The sequence below is a fragment of the Coregonus lavaretus genome (assembly GCF_964263955.1).
Source record: "Coregonus lavaretus genome assembly, chromosome: 2".
In the NCBI taxonomy this organism is placed as follows: Eukaryota; Metazoa; Chordata; class Actinopteri; order Salmoniformes; family Salmonidae; genus Coregonus; species Coregonus lavaretus.
In genome coordinates this window covers 975451-994429 of record NC_139989.1, presented here as the reverse complement: position 1 = coordinate 994429, position 18979 = coordinate 975451, and the positions used below count along the sequence as shown (strand labels likewise).

At 52.9% G+C, this 18979-nt stretch overlaps 1 protein-coding gene across 1 annotated transcript in view; it reads left to right on the top strand.

The window, feature by feature from the left end:
• The window catches only part of LOC311144686 (uncharacterized protein), a 76985-nt gene extending 64078 nt beyond the window's left edge, over positions 1-12907 (top strand). Inside the window, exons 15-16 of the mRNA XM_084180769.1 lie at positions 361-451; positions 11976-12907. Of these exons, the coding sequence (XP_084036895.1) occupies positions 361-451; positions 11976-12058 (174 nt within the window). The 3' untranslated portion in view covers positions 12059-12907. The remainder of the gene's footprint in view (positions 1-360; positions 452-11975) is intronic.
• The last annotated feature ends 6072 nt before the right edge of the window (positions 12908-18979 follow it).

Below are 18979 nucleotides of genomic sequence, written 5' to 3'. Positions count from 1 at the left end.
TTGTTCCAGGTGTATAACCTCCTAACCAGCTGTGTGTTGTTGTTCCAGGTGTATAACCTCCTAACCAGCTGTGTGCTGTTGTTCCAGGTGTATAACCTCCTAACCAGCTGTGTGTTGTTGTTCCAGGTGTATAACCTCCTAACCAGCTGTGTGTTGTTGTTCCAGGTGTATAACCTCCTAACCAGCTGTGTGTTGTTGTTCCAGGTGTATAACCTCCTAACCAGCTGTGTGTTGTTGTTCCAGGTGTATAACCTCCTAACCATCTGTGTGGTGTTGTTCCAGGTGTATAACCTCCTAACCAGCTGTGTGGTGTTGTTCCAGGTGTATAACCTCCTAACCATCTGTGTGGTGTTGTTCCAGGTGTATAACCTCCTAACCAGCTCAGTGACTGTGACGATCAACGGCAAAGAGAACCATTATAACCCAGGACAGACCTTCATGGTCCCATGTGGTGAGTTAGAACCCAGGACAGGCCATGCCTTCTGATCCCCTCCCTGTGTTGTCCAACAGGCCATGCCTTCTGATCCCCTCCCTGTGTTGTCCAACAGGCCATGCCTTCTGACCCCCTCCCTGTGTTGTCCAACAGGCCATGCCTTCTGACCCCCTCCCTGTGTTGTCCAACAGGCCATGCCTTCTGATCCCCTCCCTGTGTTGTCCAACAGGCCATGCCTTCTGACCCCCTCCCTGTGTTGTCCAACAGGCCATGCCTTCTGACCCCCTCCCTGTGTTGTCCAACAGGCCATGCCTTCTGACCCCCTCCCTGTATTGTCCAACAGGCCATGCCTTCTGACCCCTTCCCTGTGTTGTCCAACAGGCCATGCCTTCTGACCCCCTCCCTGTGTTGTCCAACAGGCCATGGTTACTGACCCCTTCCCTGTGTTGTCCAACAGGCCATGGTTACTGACCCCCTCCCTGTGTTGTCCAACAGGCCATGGTTACTGACCCCCTCCCTGTGTTGTCCAACAGGCCATGCCTTCTGACCCCCTCCCTGTGTTGTCCAACAGGCCATGGTTACTGACCCCCTCCCTGTGTTGTCCAACAGGCCATGGTTACTGACCCCCTCCCTGTGTTGTCCAACAGGCCATGGTTACTGACCCCTTCCCTGTGTTGTCCAACAGGCCATGCCTTCTGACCCCCTCCCTGTGTTGTCCAACAGGCCATGGTTACTGACCCCTTCCCTGTGTTGTCCAACAGGCCATGCCTTCTGACCCCCTCCCTGTGTTGTCCAACAGGCCATGCCTTCTGACCCCCTCCCTGTGTTGTCCAACAGGCCATGGTTACTGACCCCCTCCCTGTGTTGTCCAACAGGCCATGGTTACTGACCCCTTCCCTGTGTTGTCCAACAGGCCATGCCTTCTGACCCCCTCCCTGTGTTGTCCAACAGGCCATGGTTACTGACCCCTTCCCTGTGTTTTCCAACAGGCCATGCCTTCTGACCCCCTCCCTGTGTTGTCCAACAGGCCATGGTTACTGACCCCCTTCCTGTGTTGTCCAACAGGCCATGGTTACTGACCCCTTCCCTGTGTTGTCCAACAGGCCATGCCTTCTGACCCCCTCCCTGTGTTGTCCAACAGGCCATGGTTACTGACCCCCTCCCTGTGTTGTCCAACAGGCCATGGTTACTGACCCCTTCCCTGTGTTGTCCAACAGGCCATGGTTACTGACCCCCTCCCTGTGTTGTCCAACAGGCCATGGTTACTGACCCCTTCCCTGTGTTGTCCAACAGGCCATGCCTTCTGACCCCCTCCCTGTGTTGTCCAACAGGCCATGGTTACTGACCCCTTCCCTGTGTTGTCCAACAGGCCATGCCTTCTGACCCCCTCCCTGTGTTGTCCAACAGGCCATGGTTACTGACCCCCTCCCTGTGTTGTCCAACAGGCCATGGTTACTGACCCCTTCCCTGTGTTGTCCAACAGGCCATGCCTTCTGACCCCCTCCCTGTGTTGTCCAACAGGCCATGGTTACTGACCCCCTCCCTGTGTTGTCCAACAGGCCATGGTTACTGACCCCCTCCCTGTGTTGTCCAACAGGCCATGCCTTCTGACCCCTTCCCTGTGTTGTCCAACAGGCCATGCCTTCTGACCCCCTCCCTGTGTTGTCCAACAGGCCATGGTTACTGAGCTCTTCCCTGTGTTGTCCAACAGGCCATGGTTACTGACCCCCTCCCTGTGTTGTCCAACAGGCCATGCCTTCTGACCCCCTCCCTGTGTTGTCCAACAGGCCATGGTTACTGACCCCTTCCCTGTGTTGTCCAACAGGCCATGCCTTCTGACCCCCTCCCTGTGTTGTCCAACAGGCCATGGTTACTGACCCCCTCCCTGTGTTGTCCAACAGGCCATGGTTACTGACCCCTTCCCTGTGTTGTCCAACAGGCCATGGTTACTGACCCCCTCCCTGTGTTGTCCAACAGGCCATGGTTACTGACCCCCTCCCTGTGTTGTCCAACAGGCCATGCCTTCTGACCCCCTCCCTGTGTTGTCCAACAGGCCATGGTTACTGACCCCCTCCCTGTGTTGTCCAACAGGCCATGGTTACTGACCCCCTCCCTGTGTTGTCCAACAGGCCATGCCTTCTGACCCCCTCCCTGTGTTGTCCAACAGGCCATGCCTTCTGACCCCCTCCCTGTGTTGTCCAACAGGCCATGCCTTCTGACCCCCTCCCTGTGTTGTCCAACAGGCCATGCCGTCTGACCCCTTCCCTGTGTTGTCCAACAGGCCATGGTTACTGACCCCTTCCCTGTGTTGTCCAACAGGCCATGGTTACTGACCCCCTCCCTGTGTTGTCCAACAGGCCATGGTTACTGACCCCCTCCCTGTGTTGTCCAACAGGCCATGCCTTCTGACCCCCTCCCTGTGTTGTCCAACAGGCCATGCCTTCTGACCCCCTCCCTGTGTTGTCCAACAGGCCATGCCTTCTGACCCCCTCCCTGTGTTGTCCAACAGGCCATGCCTTCTGACCCCCTCCCTGTGTTGTCCAACAGGCCATGGTTACTGACCCCCTCCCTGTGTTGTCCAACAGGCCATGGTTACTGACCCCCTCCCTGTGTTGTCCAACAGGCCATGCCTTCTGATCCCCTCCCTGTGTTGTCCAACAGGCCATGCCTTCTGACCCCCTCCCTGTGTTGTCCAACAGGCCATGCCTTCTGACCCCCTCCCTGTGTTGTCCAACAGGCCATGCCTTCTGATCCCCTCCCTGTGTTGTCCAACAGGCCATGCCTTCTGACCCCCTCCCTTTGTTGTCCAACAGGCCATACCTTCTGACCCCCTCCCTGTGTTGTCCAACAGGCCATGCCTTCTGACCCCCTCCCTGTGTTGTCCAACAGGCCATGCCTTCTGATCCCCTCCCTGTGTTGTCCAACAGGCCATGCCTTCTGACCCCCTCCCTGTGTTGTCCAACAGGCCATGCCTTCTGATCCCCTCCCTGTGTTGTCCAACAGGCCATGCCTTCTGACCCCCTCCCTGTGTTGTCCAACAGGCCATGCATTCTGACCCCTTCCCTGTGTTGTCCAACAGGCCATGCCTTCTGACCCCCTCCCTTTGTTGTCCAACAGGCCATGCCTTCTGACCCCCTCCCTGTGTTGTCCAACAGGCCATGCCTTCTGACCCCCTCCCTGTGTTGTCCAACAGGCCATGCCTTCTGATCCCCTCCCTGTGTTGTCCAACAGGCCATGCCTTCTGACCCCCTCCCTGTGTTGTCCAACAGGCCATGCCTTCTGATCCCCTCCCTGTGTTGTCCAACAGGCCATGCCTTCTGACCCCCTCCCTGTGTTGTCCAACAGGCCATGCCTTCTGACCCCCTCCCTGTGTTGTCCAACAGGCCATGCCTTCTGACCCCCTCCCTGTGTTGTCCAACAGGCCATGGTTACTGACCCCTTCCCTGTGTTGTCCAACAGGCCATGCCTTCTGACCCCCTCCCTGTGTTGTCCAACAGGCCATGCCTTCTGACCCCCTCCCTGTGTTGTCCAACAGGCCATGCCTTCTGACCCCTTCCCTGTGTTGTCCAACAGGCCATGCCTTCTGACCCCCTCCCTGTGTTGTCCAACAGGCCATGCCTTCTGACCCCCTCCCTGTGTTGTCCAACAGGCCATGCCTTCTGACCCCTTCCCTGTGTTGTCCAACAGGCCATGGTTACTGACCCCTTCCCTGTGTTGTCCAACAGGCCATGCCTTCTGACCCCTTCCCTGTGTTGTCCAACAGGCCATGCCTTCTGACCCCCTCCCTGTGTTGTCCAACAGGCCATGCCTTCTGACCCCCTCCCTGTGTTGTCCAACAGGCCATGCCTTCTGACCCCCTCCCTGTGTTGTCCAACAGGCCATGGTTACTGACCCCTTCCCTGTGTTGTCCAACAGGCCATGGTTACTGACCCCCTCCCTGTGTTGTCCAACAGGCCATGGTTACTGACCCCCTCCCTGTGTTGTCCAACAGGCCATGGTTACTGACCCCCTCCCTGTGTTGTCCAACAGGCCATGCCTTCTGACCCCTCCCTGTGTTGTCCAACAGGCCATGCCTTCTGACCCCTTCCCTGTGTTGTCCAACAGGCCATGGTTACTGACCCCCTCCCTGTGTTGTCCAACAGGCCATGGTTACTGACCCCCTCCCTGTGTTGTCCAACAGGCCATGCCTTCTGACCCCCTCCCTGTGTTGTCCAACAGGCCATGCCTTCTGACCCCCTCCCTGTGTTGTCCAACAGGCCATGGTTACTGACCCCTTCCCTGTGTTGTCCAACAGGCCATGGTTACTGACCCCCTCCCTGTGTTGTCCAACAGGCCATGGTTACTGACCCCCTCCCTGTGTTGTCCAACAGGCCATGGTTACTGACCCCCTCCCTGTGTTGTCCAACAGGCCATGCCTTCTGACCCCTCCCTGTGTTGTCCAACAGGCCATGCCTTCTGACCCCTTCCCTGTGTTGTCCAACAGGCCATGCCTTCTGACCCCTCCCTGTGTTGTCCAACAGGCCATGCCTTCTGACCCCCTCCCTGTGTTGTCCAACAGGCCATGGTTACTGACCCCCTCCCTGTGTTGTCCAACAGGCCATGCCTTCTGACCCCCTCCCTGTGTTGTCCAACAGGCCATGCCTTCTGACCCCCTCCCTGTGTTGTCCAACAGGCCATGGTTACTGACCCCCTCCCTGTGTTGTCCAACAGGCCATGCCTTCTGACCCCCTCCCTGTGTTGTCCAACAGGCCATGCATTCTGACCCCCTCCCTGTGTTGTCCAACAGGCCATGCCTTCTGACCCCCTCCCTGTGTTGTCCAACAGGCCATGCCTTCTGACCCCCTCCCTGTGTTGTCCAACAGGCCATGGTTACTGACCCCCTCCCTGTGTTGTCCAACAGGCCATGCCTTCTGACCCCCTCCCTGTGTTGTCCAACAGGCCATGGTTACTGACCCCCTCCCTGTGTTGTCCAACAGGCCATGCCTTCTGACCCCCTCCCTGTGTTGTCCAACAGGCCATGCATTCTGACCCCCTCCCTGTGTTGTCCAACAGGCCATGCCTTCTGACCCCCTCCCTGTGTTGTCCAACAGGCCATGCCTTCTGACCCCCTCCCTGTGTTGTCCAACAGGCCATGGTTACTGACCCCCTCCCTGTGTTGTCCAACAGGCCATGCCTTCTGACCCCCTCCCTGTGTTGTCCAACAGGCCATGCCTTCTGACCCCCTCCCTGTGTTGTCCAACAGGCCATGGTTACTGACCCCCTCCCTGTGTTGTCCAACAGGCCATGCCTTCTGACCCCCTCCCTGTGTTGTCCAACAGGCCATGGTTACTGACCCCCTCCCTGTGTTGTCCAACAGGCCATGCCTTCTGACCCCCTCCCTGTGTTGTCCAACAGGCCATGCCTTCTGACCCCCTCCCTGTGTTGTCCAACAGGCCATGCCTTCTGACCCCCTCCCTGTGTTGTCCAACAGGCCATGGTTACTGACCCCCTCCCTGTGTTGTCCAACAGGCCATGCCTTCTGACCCCTTCCCTGTGTTGTCCAACAGGCCATGCCTTCTGACCCCCTCCCTGTGTTGTCCAACAGGCCATGCCTTCTGACCCCCTCCCTGTGTTGTCCAACAGGCCATGCCTTCTGACCCCCTCCCTGTGTTGTCCAACAGGCCATGCCTTCTGACCCCCTCCCTGTGTTGTCCAACAGGCCATGGTTACTGACCCCCTCCCTGTGTTGTCCAACAGGCCATGCCTTCTGACCCCTTCCCTGTGTTGTCCAACAGGCCATGCCTTCTGACCCCTTCCCTGTGTTGTCCAACAGGCCATGCCTTCTGACCCCTTCCCTGTGTTGTCCAACAGGCCATGCCTTCTGATCCCCTCCCTGTGTTGTCCAACAGGCCATGCCTTCTGACCCCCTCCCTGTGTTGTCCAACAGGCCATGCCTTCTGACCCCTCTCCTGTGTTGTCCAACAGGCCATGCCTTCTGACCCCCTCCCTGTGTTGTCCAACAGGCCATGCCTTCTGACCCCCTCCCTGTGTTGTCCAACAGGCCATGCCTTCTGACCCCCTCCCTGTGTTGTCCAACAGGCCATGCCTTCTGACCCCCTCCCTGTGTTGTCCAACAGGCCATGCCTTCTGACCCCCTCCCTGTGTTGTCCAACAGGCCATGCTTCTGACCCCCTCCCTGTGTTGTCCAACAGGCCATGCCTTCTGACCCCTCCCTGTGTTGTCCAACAGGCCATGCCTTCTGACCCCTTCCCTGTGTTGTCCAACAGGCCATGCCTTCTGACCCCCTCCCTGTGTTGTCCAACAGGCCATGCCTTCTGACCCCCTCCCTGTGTTGTCCAACAGGCCATGCCTTCTGACCCCCTCCCTGTGTTGTCCAACAGGCCATGCCTTCTGACCCCTTCCCTGTGTTGTCCAACAGGCCATGCCTTCTGACCCCCTCCCTGTGTTGTCCAACAGGCCATGCCTTCTGACCCCCTCCCTGTGTTGTCCAACAGGCCATGCCTTCTGACCCCCTCCCTGTGTTGTCCAACAGGCTATGGTTACTGACCCCTCCCTGTGTTGTCCAACAGGCCATGGTTACTGACCCCCTCCCTGTGTTGTCCAACAGGCCATGCCTTCTGATCCCTCCCTGTGTTGTCCAACAGGCCATGCCTTCTGACCCCCCTCCCTGTGTTGTCCAACAGGCCATGCCTTCTGACCCCCTCCCTGTGTTGTCCAACAGGCCATGCCTTCTGATCCCCTCCCTGTGTTTTCCAACAGGCCATGCCTTCTGACCCCCTCCCTTTGTTGTCCAACAGGCCATGCCTTCTGACCCCCTCCCTGTGTTGTCCAACAGGCCATGCCTTCTGACCCCCTCCCTGTGTTGTCCAACAGGCCATGCCTTCTGATCCCCTCCCTGTGTTGTCCAACAGGCCATGCCTTCTGACCCCCTCCCTGTGTTGTCAACAGGCCATGCCTTCTGATCCCCTCCTGTGTTGTCCAACAGGCCATGCCTTCTGACCCCCTCCCTGTGTTGTCCAACAGGCCATGCCTTCTGACCCCCTCCCTGTGTTGTCCAACAGGCCATGCCTTCTGACCCCCTCCCTGTGTTGTCCAACAGGCCATGGCTTCTGACCCCTTCCCTGTGTTGTCCAACAGGCCATGCCTTCTGACCCCCTCCCTGTGTTGTCCAACAGGCCATGCCTTCTGACCCCCTCCCTGTGTTGTCCAACAGGCCATGCTTCTGACCCCCTTCCCTGTGTTGTCCAACAGGCCATGCCTTCTGACCCCCTCCCTGTGTTGTCCAACAGGCAATGCCTTCTGACCCCCTCCCTGTGTTGTCCAACAGGCCATGCCTTCTGACCCCTTCCCTGTGTTGTCCAACAGGCCATGGTTACTGACCCCTTCCCTGTGTTGTCCAACAGGCCATGCCTTCTGACCCCCTTCCCTGTGTTGTCCAACAGGCCATGCCTTCTGACCCCCTCCCTGTGTTGTCCAACAGGCCATGCCTTCTGACCCCCTCCCTGTGTTGTCCAACAGGCCATGCCTTCTGACCCCCTCCCTGTGTTGTCCAACAGGCCATGGTTACTGACCCCTTCCCTGTGTTGTCCAACAGGCCATGGTTACTGACCCCCTCCCTGTGTTGTCCAACAGGCCATGGTTACTGACCCCCTCCCTGTGTTGTCCAACAGGCCATGGTTACTGACCCCCTCCTGTGTTGTCCAACAGGCCATGCCTTCTGACCCCTCCCTGTGTTGTCCAACAGGCCATGCCTTCTGACCCCTTCCCTGTGTTGTCCAACAGGCCATGGTTACTGACCCCTCCCTGTGTTGTCCAACAGGCCATGCCTTCTGACCCCCTCCCTGTGTTGTCCAACAGGCCATGCCTTCTGACCCCCTCCCTGTGTTGTCCAACAGGCCATGCCTTCTGACCCCCTCCCTGTGTTGTCCAACAGGCCATGGTTACTGACCCCCTTCCCTGTGTTGTCCAACAGGCCATGGTTACTGACCCCCTCCCTGTGTTGTCCAACAGGCCATGGTTACTGACCCCCTCCCTGTGTTGTCCAACAGGCCATGGTTACTGACCCCCTCCCTGTGTTGTCCAACAGGCCATGCCTTCTGACCCCTCCCTGTGTTGTCCAACAGGCCATGCCTTCTGACCCCTTCCCTGTGTTGTCCAACAGGCCATGCCTTCTGACCCCTCCCTGTGTTGTCCAACAGGCCATGCCTTCTGACCCCCTCCCTGTGTTGTCCAACAGGCCATGGTTACTGACCCCCTCCCTGTGTTGTCCAACAGGCCATGCCTTCTGACCCCCTCCCTGTGTTGTCCAACAGGCCATGCCTTCTGACCCCCTCCCTGTGTTGTCCAACAGGCCATGGTTACTGACCCCCTCCCTGTGTTGTCCAACAGGCCATGCCTTCTGACCCCCTCCCTGTGTTGTCCAACAGGCCATGCATTCTGACCCCCTCCCTGTGTTGTCCAACAGGCCATGCCTTCTGACCCCCTCCCTGTGTTGTCCAACAGGCCATGCCTTCTGACCCCCTCCCTGTGTTGTCCAACAGGCCATGGTTACTGACCCCCTCCCTGTGTTGTCCAACAGGCCATGCCTTCTGACCCCCTCCCTGTGTTGTCCAACAGGCCATGGTTACTGACCCCCTCCCTGTGTTGTCCAACAGGCCATGCCTTCTGACCCCCTCCCTGTGTTGTCCAACAGGCCATGCATTCTGACCCCCTCCCTGTGTTGTCCAACAGGCCATGCCTTCTGACCCCCTCCCTGTGTTGTCCAACAGGCCATGCCTTCTGACCCCCTCCCTGTGTTGTCCAACAGGCCATGGTTACTGACCCCCTCCCTGTGTTGTCCAACAGGCCATGCCTTCTGACCCCCTCCCTGTGTTGTCCAACAGGCCATGCCTTCTGACCCCCTCCCTGTGTTGTCCAACAGGCCATGGTTACTGACCCCCTCCCTGTGTTGTCCAACAGGCCATGCCTTCTGACCCCCTCCCTGTGTTGTCCAACAGGCCATGGTTACTGACCCCCTCCCTGTGTTGTCCAACAGGCCATGCCTTCTGACCCCCTCCCTGTGTTGTCCAACAGGCCATGCCTTCTGACCCCCTCCCTGTGTTGTCCAACAGGCCATGCCTTCTGACCCCCTCCCTGTGTTGTCCAACAGGCCATGCCTTCTGACCCCCTCCCTGTGTTGTCCAACAGGCCATGGTTACTGACCCCCTCCCTGTGTTGTCCAACAGGCCATGCCATCTGACCCCTTCCCTGTGTTGTCCAACAGGCCATGCCTTCTGACCCCCTCCCTGTGTTGTCCAACAGGCCATGCCTTCTGACCCCCTCCCTGTGTTGTCCAACAGGCCATGCCTTCTGATCCCCTCCCTGTGTTGTCCAACAGGCCATGCCTTCTGACCCCCTCCCTGTGTTGTCCAACAGGCCATGGTTACTGACCCCCTCCCTGTGTTGTCCAACAGGCCATGCCTTCTGACCCCTTCCCTGTGTTGTCCAACAGGCCATGCCTTCTGACCCCTTCCCTGTGTTGTCCAACAGGCCATGCCTTCTGACCCCTTCCCTGTGTTGTCCAACAGGCCATGCCTTCTGATCCCCTCCCTGTGTTGTCCAACAGGCCATGCCTTCTGACCCCCTCCCTGTGTTGTCCAACAGGCCATGCCTTCTGACCCCTCTCCTGTGTTGTCCAACAGGCCATGCCTTCTGACCCCCTCCCTGTGTTGTCCAACAGGCCATGCCTTCTGACCCCCTCCCTGTGTTGTCCAACAGGCCATGCCTTCTGACCCCCTCCCTGTGTTGTCCAACAGGCCATGCCTTCTGACCCCCTCCCTGTGTTGTCCAACAGGCCATGCCTTCTGACCCCCTCCCTGTGTTGTCCAACAGGCCATGCCTTCTGACCCCCTCCCTGTGTTGTCCAACAGGCCATGCCTTCTGACCCCCTCCCTGTGTTGTCCAACAGGCCATGCCTTCTGACCCCTTCCCTGTGTTGTCCAACAGGCCATGCCTTCTGACCCCCTCCCTGTGTTGTCCAACAGGCCATGCCTTCTGACCCCCTCCCTGTGTTGTCCAACAGGCCATGGTTACTGACCCCCTCCCTGTGTTGTCCAACAGGCCATGCCTTCTGACCCCTTCCCTGTGTTGTCCAACAGGCCATGCCTTCTGACCCCTTCCCTGTGTTGTCCAACAGGCCATGCTTTCTGACCCCTTCCCTGTGTTGTCCAACAGGCCATGCCTTCTGATCCCCTCCCTGTGTTGTCCAACAGGCCATGCCTTCTGACCCCCTCCCTGTGTTGTCCAACAGGCCATACCTTCTGACCCCTCTCCTGTGTTGTCCAACAGGCCATGCCTTCTGACCCCCTCCCTGTGTTGTCCAACAGGCCATGCCTTCTGACCCCCTCCCTGTGTTGTCCAACAGGCCATGCCTTCTGACCCCCTCCCTGTGTTGTCCAACAGGCCATGCCTTCTGACCCCCTCCCTGTGTTGTCCAACAGGCCATGCCTTCTGACCCCCTCCCTGTGTTGTCCAACAGGCCATACCTTCTGACCCCCTCCCTGTGTTGTCCAACAGGCCATGCCTTCTGACCCCCTCCCTGTGTTGTCCAACAGGCCATGCCTTCTGACCCCCTCCCTGTGTTGTCCAACAGGCCATGCCTTCTGACCCCCTCCCTGTGTTGTCCAACAGGCCATGCCTTCTGACCCCCTCCCTGTGTTGTCCAACAGGCCATGCCTTCTGACCCCTTCCCTGTGTTGTCCAACAGGCCATGGTTACTGACCCCTTCCCTGTGTTGTCCAACAGGCCATGGTTACTGACCCCCTCCCTGTGTTGTCCAACAGGCCATGCCTTCTGACCCCCTCCCTGTGTTGTCCAACAGGCCATGCCTTCTGACCCCTTCCCTGTGTTGTCCAACAGGCCATGCCTTCTGACCCCCTCCCTGTGTTGTCCAACAGGCCATACCTTCTGACCCCCTCCCTGTGTTGTCCAACAGGCCATGCCTTCTGACCCCCTCCCTGTGTTGTCCAACAGGCCATGCCTTCTGACCCCCTCCCTGTGTTGTCCAACAGGCCATGGTTACTGACCCCCTCCCTGTGTTGTCCAACAGGCCATGCCTTCTGACCCCCTCCCTGTGTTGTCCAACAGGCCATGCCTTCTGACCCCCTCCCTGTGTTGTCCAACAGGCCATGGTTACTGACCCCCTCCCTGTGTTGTCCAACAGGCCATGCCTTCTGACCCCCTCCCTGTGTTGTCCAACAGGCCATGCCTTCTGACCCCCTCCCTGTGTTGTCCAACAGGCCATGCCTTCTGACCCCCTCCCTGTGTTGTCCAACAGGCCATGCCTTCTGACCCCCTCCCTGTGTTGTCCAACAGGCCATGCCTTCTGACCCCCTCCCTGTGTTGTCCAACAGGCCATGGTTACTGACCCCCTCCCTGTGTTGTCCAACAGGCCATGCCTTCTGACCCCCTCCCTGTGTTGTCCAACAGGCCATGCCTTCTGACCCCCTCCCTGTGTTGTCCAACAGGCCATGGTTACTGACCCCCTCCCTGTGTTGTCCAACAGGCCATGCCTACAGCCTCCACAACCTGACCCAGGAACCTGCTGCTCTACACTTCACCAGGATGCTGGCAGAGAGCTCAGAGTGAGGCCTGGGGACCACAGCCAGGGGTTCAGGACAGGACGATAGTGACAGGACAGAGACGTGAAGGAGCCTTACAGAGGACCACCAGGGACCTCAACTTAACAGAGTGAGACCAGCAGAGACGACATGCTAGAGTGGCCCTCCTCACCCACCTCAATGTCATTCCCAAGGACTTAACAGGAAGTTAGAAAGGGGGCTGTGCTGTAAGTGCTTGTTATTGACTTGTTGTTGTCACAGGAACATTTGTAAATAGCAATACTTTTGTAAAACCTTTGTTTCTAGTGCCCCCCCTACTGTGTACATTTAATGTGACCAATGAAAAACAACTTGTGAAGGCTTCCGGGTATTTTTATTGTACTATTCATCTTCTGTCAACTGTTGTAAACAACATATCTTATGTAATAAAAAATAACAAATGTGTAATTCAGTCCTGGCTGTGTTAGCTAGGGGGCAGTATATAACCTTGTTGAATTGACCACTAATGGGCGGTATATAACTTGTTGAATTGACCACTGGGGGGAAGTATATAACCTTGTTGAATTGACGGTATCACATGGATTTTAAATGTTTAATTAAACCAGGGAGACACATTGAGACCTATGTGTCATTCACAAGCGAGCCCTAGGAACAACAGTCACATCAGCACACACAATTATATACTAAATATCCAGTGCATTCGGAAAGTATTCAGACCCCTTGGCTTTTTCCACATTTTGTTACATTACAGCCTTATTCTAAAATTGATTCAATTGGTATTTTTTCCTAATCTATCTACACAATGCCCCATAATGACAAAGCAAAAACAGGTTTTTATTTTTGCAAATTTATTAAAAATAAAAAACGTATCACATTTACATAAGTATTCAGACCTTTTACTCAGTACTTTGTTGAAGCACCGTTGGCAGCGATTACAGCATCGAGTCTTCTTGGGTATGACGCTACAAGCTTGGCGCACCTGTATTTGGGGAGTTTCTCCCATTCTTCTCTGCAGATCCTCTCAAGCTCTGTCAGGTTGGATGGGGAGCATTGCTGCACAACTATTTTCAGGTCTCTCCAGAGATGTTAGATCGGGTTCAAGTCCGGGCCCAGTTGGGCCACTCAAGGACATTCAGAGACTTGTCCAGAAGCCACTCCTGTGTTGTCTTGGCTGTGTGCTTAGGGTCGTTGTCCTGTTGGAAGGTGAACCTTTTCCCCAGTCTGAGGTCCTGAGCGCTCTGGAGCAGGTTTTTATCAAGGATCTCTCTGTTCTTTGCTCCGTTCATCTTTCCTTCGATCCTGACTAGTCTCCCAGTCCCTGCCGCTGAAATACATCCCCATAGCATGATGCTGCCACCACCATGCTTCACTGTAGGGATGGTGCCAGGTTTCCTCCAGATGTGATGCTTGGCATTCAGGCCAAAGAGTTCAATCTTGGTTTCATCTGACAAAATAATCTTGTTTCTCATGATCTGAGAGTCCTTTAGGTGCCTTTTGGCAAACTCCAAGCGGTCTGTCATGTGCCTTTTACTGAGGAGTGGCTTCCGTCTGGCCACTCTACCATAAAGGCCTGATTGTTGGGGTGCTGCAGAGATGGTTGTCTTTCTGGAAGGTTCTCCCATCTCCACAAAGGACCTCTGTCATAGTGACCATCGGGTTCTTGGTCACCTCCCTGACCAATGCTCTTCTCCCCCGATTGCTCAGTTTGGCCGGGCGGCTAGCTCTAGGAAGAGTCTTGGTGGTTCCAAACTATTTCCATTTAAGAATGATGGAGGCCACTGCGTTCTTGGGGACCTTCAATGCTGCAGACATTTTTTGGTACCCTTACCCAGATCTGTGCCTCGACACAATCCTGTCTCGGAGCTCTACGGACAATTCCTTAACTTATGGCTTGGTTTTTGCTCTGACATGCACTGTCAACTGTGGGACCTTATATAGAGAGGACATTATTTGGAAATGCACACACCTATCAATTGAATTTACCACAGGTGGACTCCAATCAAGTTGTAGGAACTTTTCAAGGATGATCAATGGAAACAGGAAGCACCTGAGCTCAATTTCGAGTCTCATAGCAAAGGGTCTGAATACTTATGTAAATTAGGTTTTTGTTTTTATTTTATAAATTTGTTTAAACCTGTTTTCGCTTTGTCATTATGGGGTATTGTGTGTAGATTGAGGGATTTTTATTTATTTAATCAATTTCAGAATAAGGCTGTAACGTAACAAAATGTGGAAAAAGTCAAGGGGTCTGAATACTTTCCGAATGCTCTGTACATACAATAGACACGTTAGCCATTATAATCAAATAAAACAAACACATTCATCACTATAAAACTCCTTAACCACTTTCCTAAATTGACCCAGGGACACCAGATCATCCAAACGAAGTGCCAACTGGAGACTACTCCACAGATGAGGTGCCTGATATGAAAAAGCAGATCTCCTGAACTCTGTGGTTATCATCGTTAACCATCACTTCTGTTACCAACACTGACCTTGTATTCTAACCTGAAACTCTACATTTCAACAAAGATGTTCTGTATGTTGGAAGCTTGTGGCTTTAGAAACAAAAAGAGAGTAATGAAGTGATCTGTGTCTTTAAAGCGGCCAGCCAACTTCTTGGTGAAGGATGCAGTGGTGAGTATTGAAACTGTCAGATGTAATATAGGGCGCTATGATAAACACAATCAAGGGATTTTAGAGTAGAGTCAGTTGCACTTAGTAGATGGTATCAACATCGTCAAGAACAGGTAGAAAAGTTGATTATATAATTGGCGGTCCGACTCATCCCAAACCATCTCAATTGGGTTGAGGTCGAGGGATTGTGGAGGCCAGGTCATCTGATGCAGCACTCCATCACTCTCCTTGGTAAAATAGCCCTTACACAGCCTGGAGGTGTGTTGGGTCATTGTCCTGTTGAAAAACAAATGATAGTCCTACTAAGCCCAAACCAGATGGGATGGCGTATCGCTGCAGAATGCTGTGGTAGCCATGCTGGTTAAGTGTGCCTTGAATTCTAAATAAATCACAGACATCGTCACCAGCAAAGCACCCCCACACCATCACACCTCCTCCTCCATTCTTTACGGTGGGAAACGCATACAGTTGAAGTCGGAAGTTTACATACACCTTAGCCAAATACATTTAAACTCTGTTTTTCACAAATCCTGACATGTAATCCTAGTAAAAATTCCCTGTCTTAGGTCAGTTAGGATCACGCTTTAACTTCCTAAATCCACATAATTTTCCTTCCTCATGATGCCATCTATTTTGTGAAGTGCACCAGACCCTCCGGCAGCAAAGCACCCCCACAGCATGATGCTGCCACCCCCGTGCTTCACGGTTGGGATGGTGTACTTCACTTGCAAGCCTTCCCCTTTTAACTCCAAACATAACGATGGTCATTATGGCCAAACAGTTCTATTTTTGTTTCATCAGACCAGAGGACATTTCTCCAAAAAGTACAGTCTTTGTCCCCATGTGCAGTTGCAAACTGTAGTCTGCCTTTTTTATGGTTGTTTTGGAGCAGTGGCTTCTTCCTTGCTGAGCGGCCTTTCAAGTTATGTCAATATAGGACTCATTTTACTGTGGATATAAATACTTTTGTACCGGTTTCCTCCAGCATCTTCAGAAGGTCCTTTGCTGTTGTTCTGGGATTGATTTGCACTTTTTGCACCAAAGTACGTTCATCTCTAGGAGACAGAACGCGTCTCCTTCCTGAGCGGTATGACGGCTATGTGGTCGCATGGTGTTTATACTTGCGTACTATTGTTTGTACAGATGAACGTGGTACCTTCAGGCGTTTGGAAATTGCTCCCAAGGAAGAAGAAGACTTGTGGATGTCTACTATTTTTTTTTCTGAGGTCTTGGCTGATTTCTTTTGATTTTCCCATGATGTCAAGCAAAGAGGCACAGTTTGAAGGTATGCCTTGAAATGCATCCACAGGTATACATCCAATTGACTTAAATGATGTCAATTAGCCTATCAGAAGCTTCTAAAGCCATGACATCATTTTCTGGAATTTTCCAAGCTGTTTAAAGGCACAGTCAACTTAGTGTATGTAAACTTCTGACCCACTGGAATTGTGATACAGTGAATTATAAGTGAAATAATCTGTCTGTAAACAATTGTTGGAAAAATTACTTGTGTCATGCACAAAGTAGATGTCCTAACCGACTTGTAAAACTATAGTTTGTTAACAAGACATTTGTGGAGTGGTTGAAAAACGAGTTTTAATGACTCCAACCTAAGTGTATGTAAACTTCCGATTTCAACTGTATGCCTGGCTGCACATCTGACTTATTGCAAATTGAGAACATATGTGACTAAACTCAACAAAAAGAATCCTAAATTACTTAGTGTTACCTTAGTTAGTAAACTGTCATGGTCAAAACATATAAACTCAGCAAAAAAAGAAAAGTCCCTTTTTCAGGACCCTGTCTTTCAAAGATAATTAGTAAAAATCCAAATAACTTCACAGATCTTCATTGTAAAGTGTTTAAACACTGTTTCCCATGCTTGTTCAATGAACCATAAGCAATTAATGAACATGCACCTGTGGAACGGTCGTTAAGACACTAACAGCTTACAGACAGTAGGCAATTAAGGTCACAGTTATGAAAACTTAGGACACTAAAGAGGCCTTTCTACTGACTCTGAAAAACACCAAGAGAAAGATGCCCAGGGTCATTGCTCATCTGCGTGAACGTGCCTTAGGCATGCTGCAAGGAGGTATGAGGACTGCAGATGTGGCCAGGGCAATAAATTGCAATGTCCATACTGTGAGACGCCTAAGACAACGCTACAGGGAGACAGGACGGACAACTGATCGTCCTCGCAGTGGCAGACCACGTGTAACAACACCTGCACAGGATCGGTACATCCGAACATCACACCTGCAGGACAGGTACAGGATGGCAACAACAACTGCCCGAGTTACACCAGGAATGCACAATCCCTCCATCAGTGCTCAGACTGTCCGCAATAGGCTGAGAGAGGCTGGACTGAGTGCTTGTAGGCCTGTTGTAATGCAGGTCCTCACCAGACATCACCGGCAACAATGGGCACAAACCCACTGTCGCTGGACCAGACAGGACTGGCAAAAAGTGCTCTTCACTGACGAGTCACGGTTTTGTCTCACCAGGGCTGATTTGCGTTTATTGTCGAAGAATGAGCGCTACACCGAGGCTTGTACTCTGGAGCGGGATCGATTTGGAGGTGGAGGGTCCATCATGGTCTGGGGCGGTGTGTCACAGCATCATCGGACTGAGCTTGTTGTCATTGCAGGCAATCTCAACACTGTGAGTTACAGGGAAGACATCCTCCTCCCTCATGTGGTACCCTTCCTGCAGGCTCATCCTGACATGACCTTCCAGCATGACAATGCCACCAGCCATACTGCTCGTTCTGTGCGTAATTTCCTGCAAGACTGGAATGTCAGTGTTCTGCCATGGCCAGTGAAGAGCCCGGATCTCAATCCCATTGAGAACGTCTGGGACCTGTTGGATCGGAGGGTGAGGGCTAGGGCCATTCCCCCCAGAAATGTCAGGGAACTTGCAGGTGCCTTGGTGGAAGAGCGGGGTAACATCTCACAGCAAGAACTGGCAAATCTGGTGCAGTCTATGAGGAGGAGATGCAATGCAGTACTTAATGCAGCTGGTGGCCACACCAGATACTGACTTACTTTTGATTTTGACCCCCCCTTTGTTCAGGGACACATTATTCAATTTCTGTTAGTCACATGTCTGTGGAAGTTGTTCAGTTTATGTCTCAGTTGTTGAATCTTGTTATGTTCATAAAAGTTTACACATGTTAAGTTTGCTGAAAATAAACGCAGTTGACAGTGAGAGGACGTTTCTTTTTTTGCGGAGTTTAGATTCAATGGTTGTAAAGATGGAGAGAGGTCTGTCCATAATAAAGAGATGCTCTGCTTTTATGATACCGCACTCCAAAAAGCAAGTCCTGCAGGCTCTTATCTTGATTATTCTTCAGTCGTGTGGTCCAGTGCTGCAAGGAAAGACTTAGTTAAGCTGCAGCTGGCCCAGAACAGAGTGGCACGTCTTGCTCTTTATTGTAATCAGAGGGCTAATATAAATACTATGCATGCCAGTCTCGCTTGGCTAAGAGTTGAGGAGAGACTGAAAGCATCACTTCTTATTTTTATAAGAAATATTGTGTTAAATTCCAAATTGTTTGCATAGTAAATTTACACACAGCTCTGACAGACACACTTATGCCACCAGGGGTCTTTTCACAGTCCCCAAATCCAGAACATTTTCAAGAAAGTGTACAGTATTATATAGAGCCATTATTGCATGGAACTCAGTTCCATCTCATATTGCTCAAATAAACAGCAAACCTGGTTTAAAAAAACCGATAACGCAACACCTCACGGCACAACGCCTCTCCTCTATTTGACCTAGCTAGTTTTTGTGTGTGTATTGATATGTAGGCTACATGTCCCACTTTTTAATTGATGTAGTTCTGTCCTTGAGCTGTTCTTGTCTATTAATGTTCTGTATTATGTCAAGTTTCATGTTCTGTGTGGACCCCAGGAAGAGAAGCTGCTGCTTTCACAACAGCTAATGGGGATCCTAATAAAATACCAAATTGCATGCAAGCAACCTAATCCAGATCATTCTCCACGTTTATAAAGTTTGAATGACGTTTCTAGTTTAAACGGCGTAAGAGGATGAGCATGCAGTACAATAATAACTAGATGGTAATTGTACATGAAGTAATCTGCAAAGAGGAGTGGAACAAAATCCCTCCTGAGATGTGTGCAAACCTGGTGGCCAACTACAAGAAACGTCTGACCTCTGTGATTGCCAACAAGGGTTTTGCCACCAAGTACTAAGTCATGTTTTGCAGAGGGGTCAAATACTTATTTCCCTCATTAAAATGCAAATCAATTCATAACATTTTTGACATGCGTTTTTCTGGATTTTG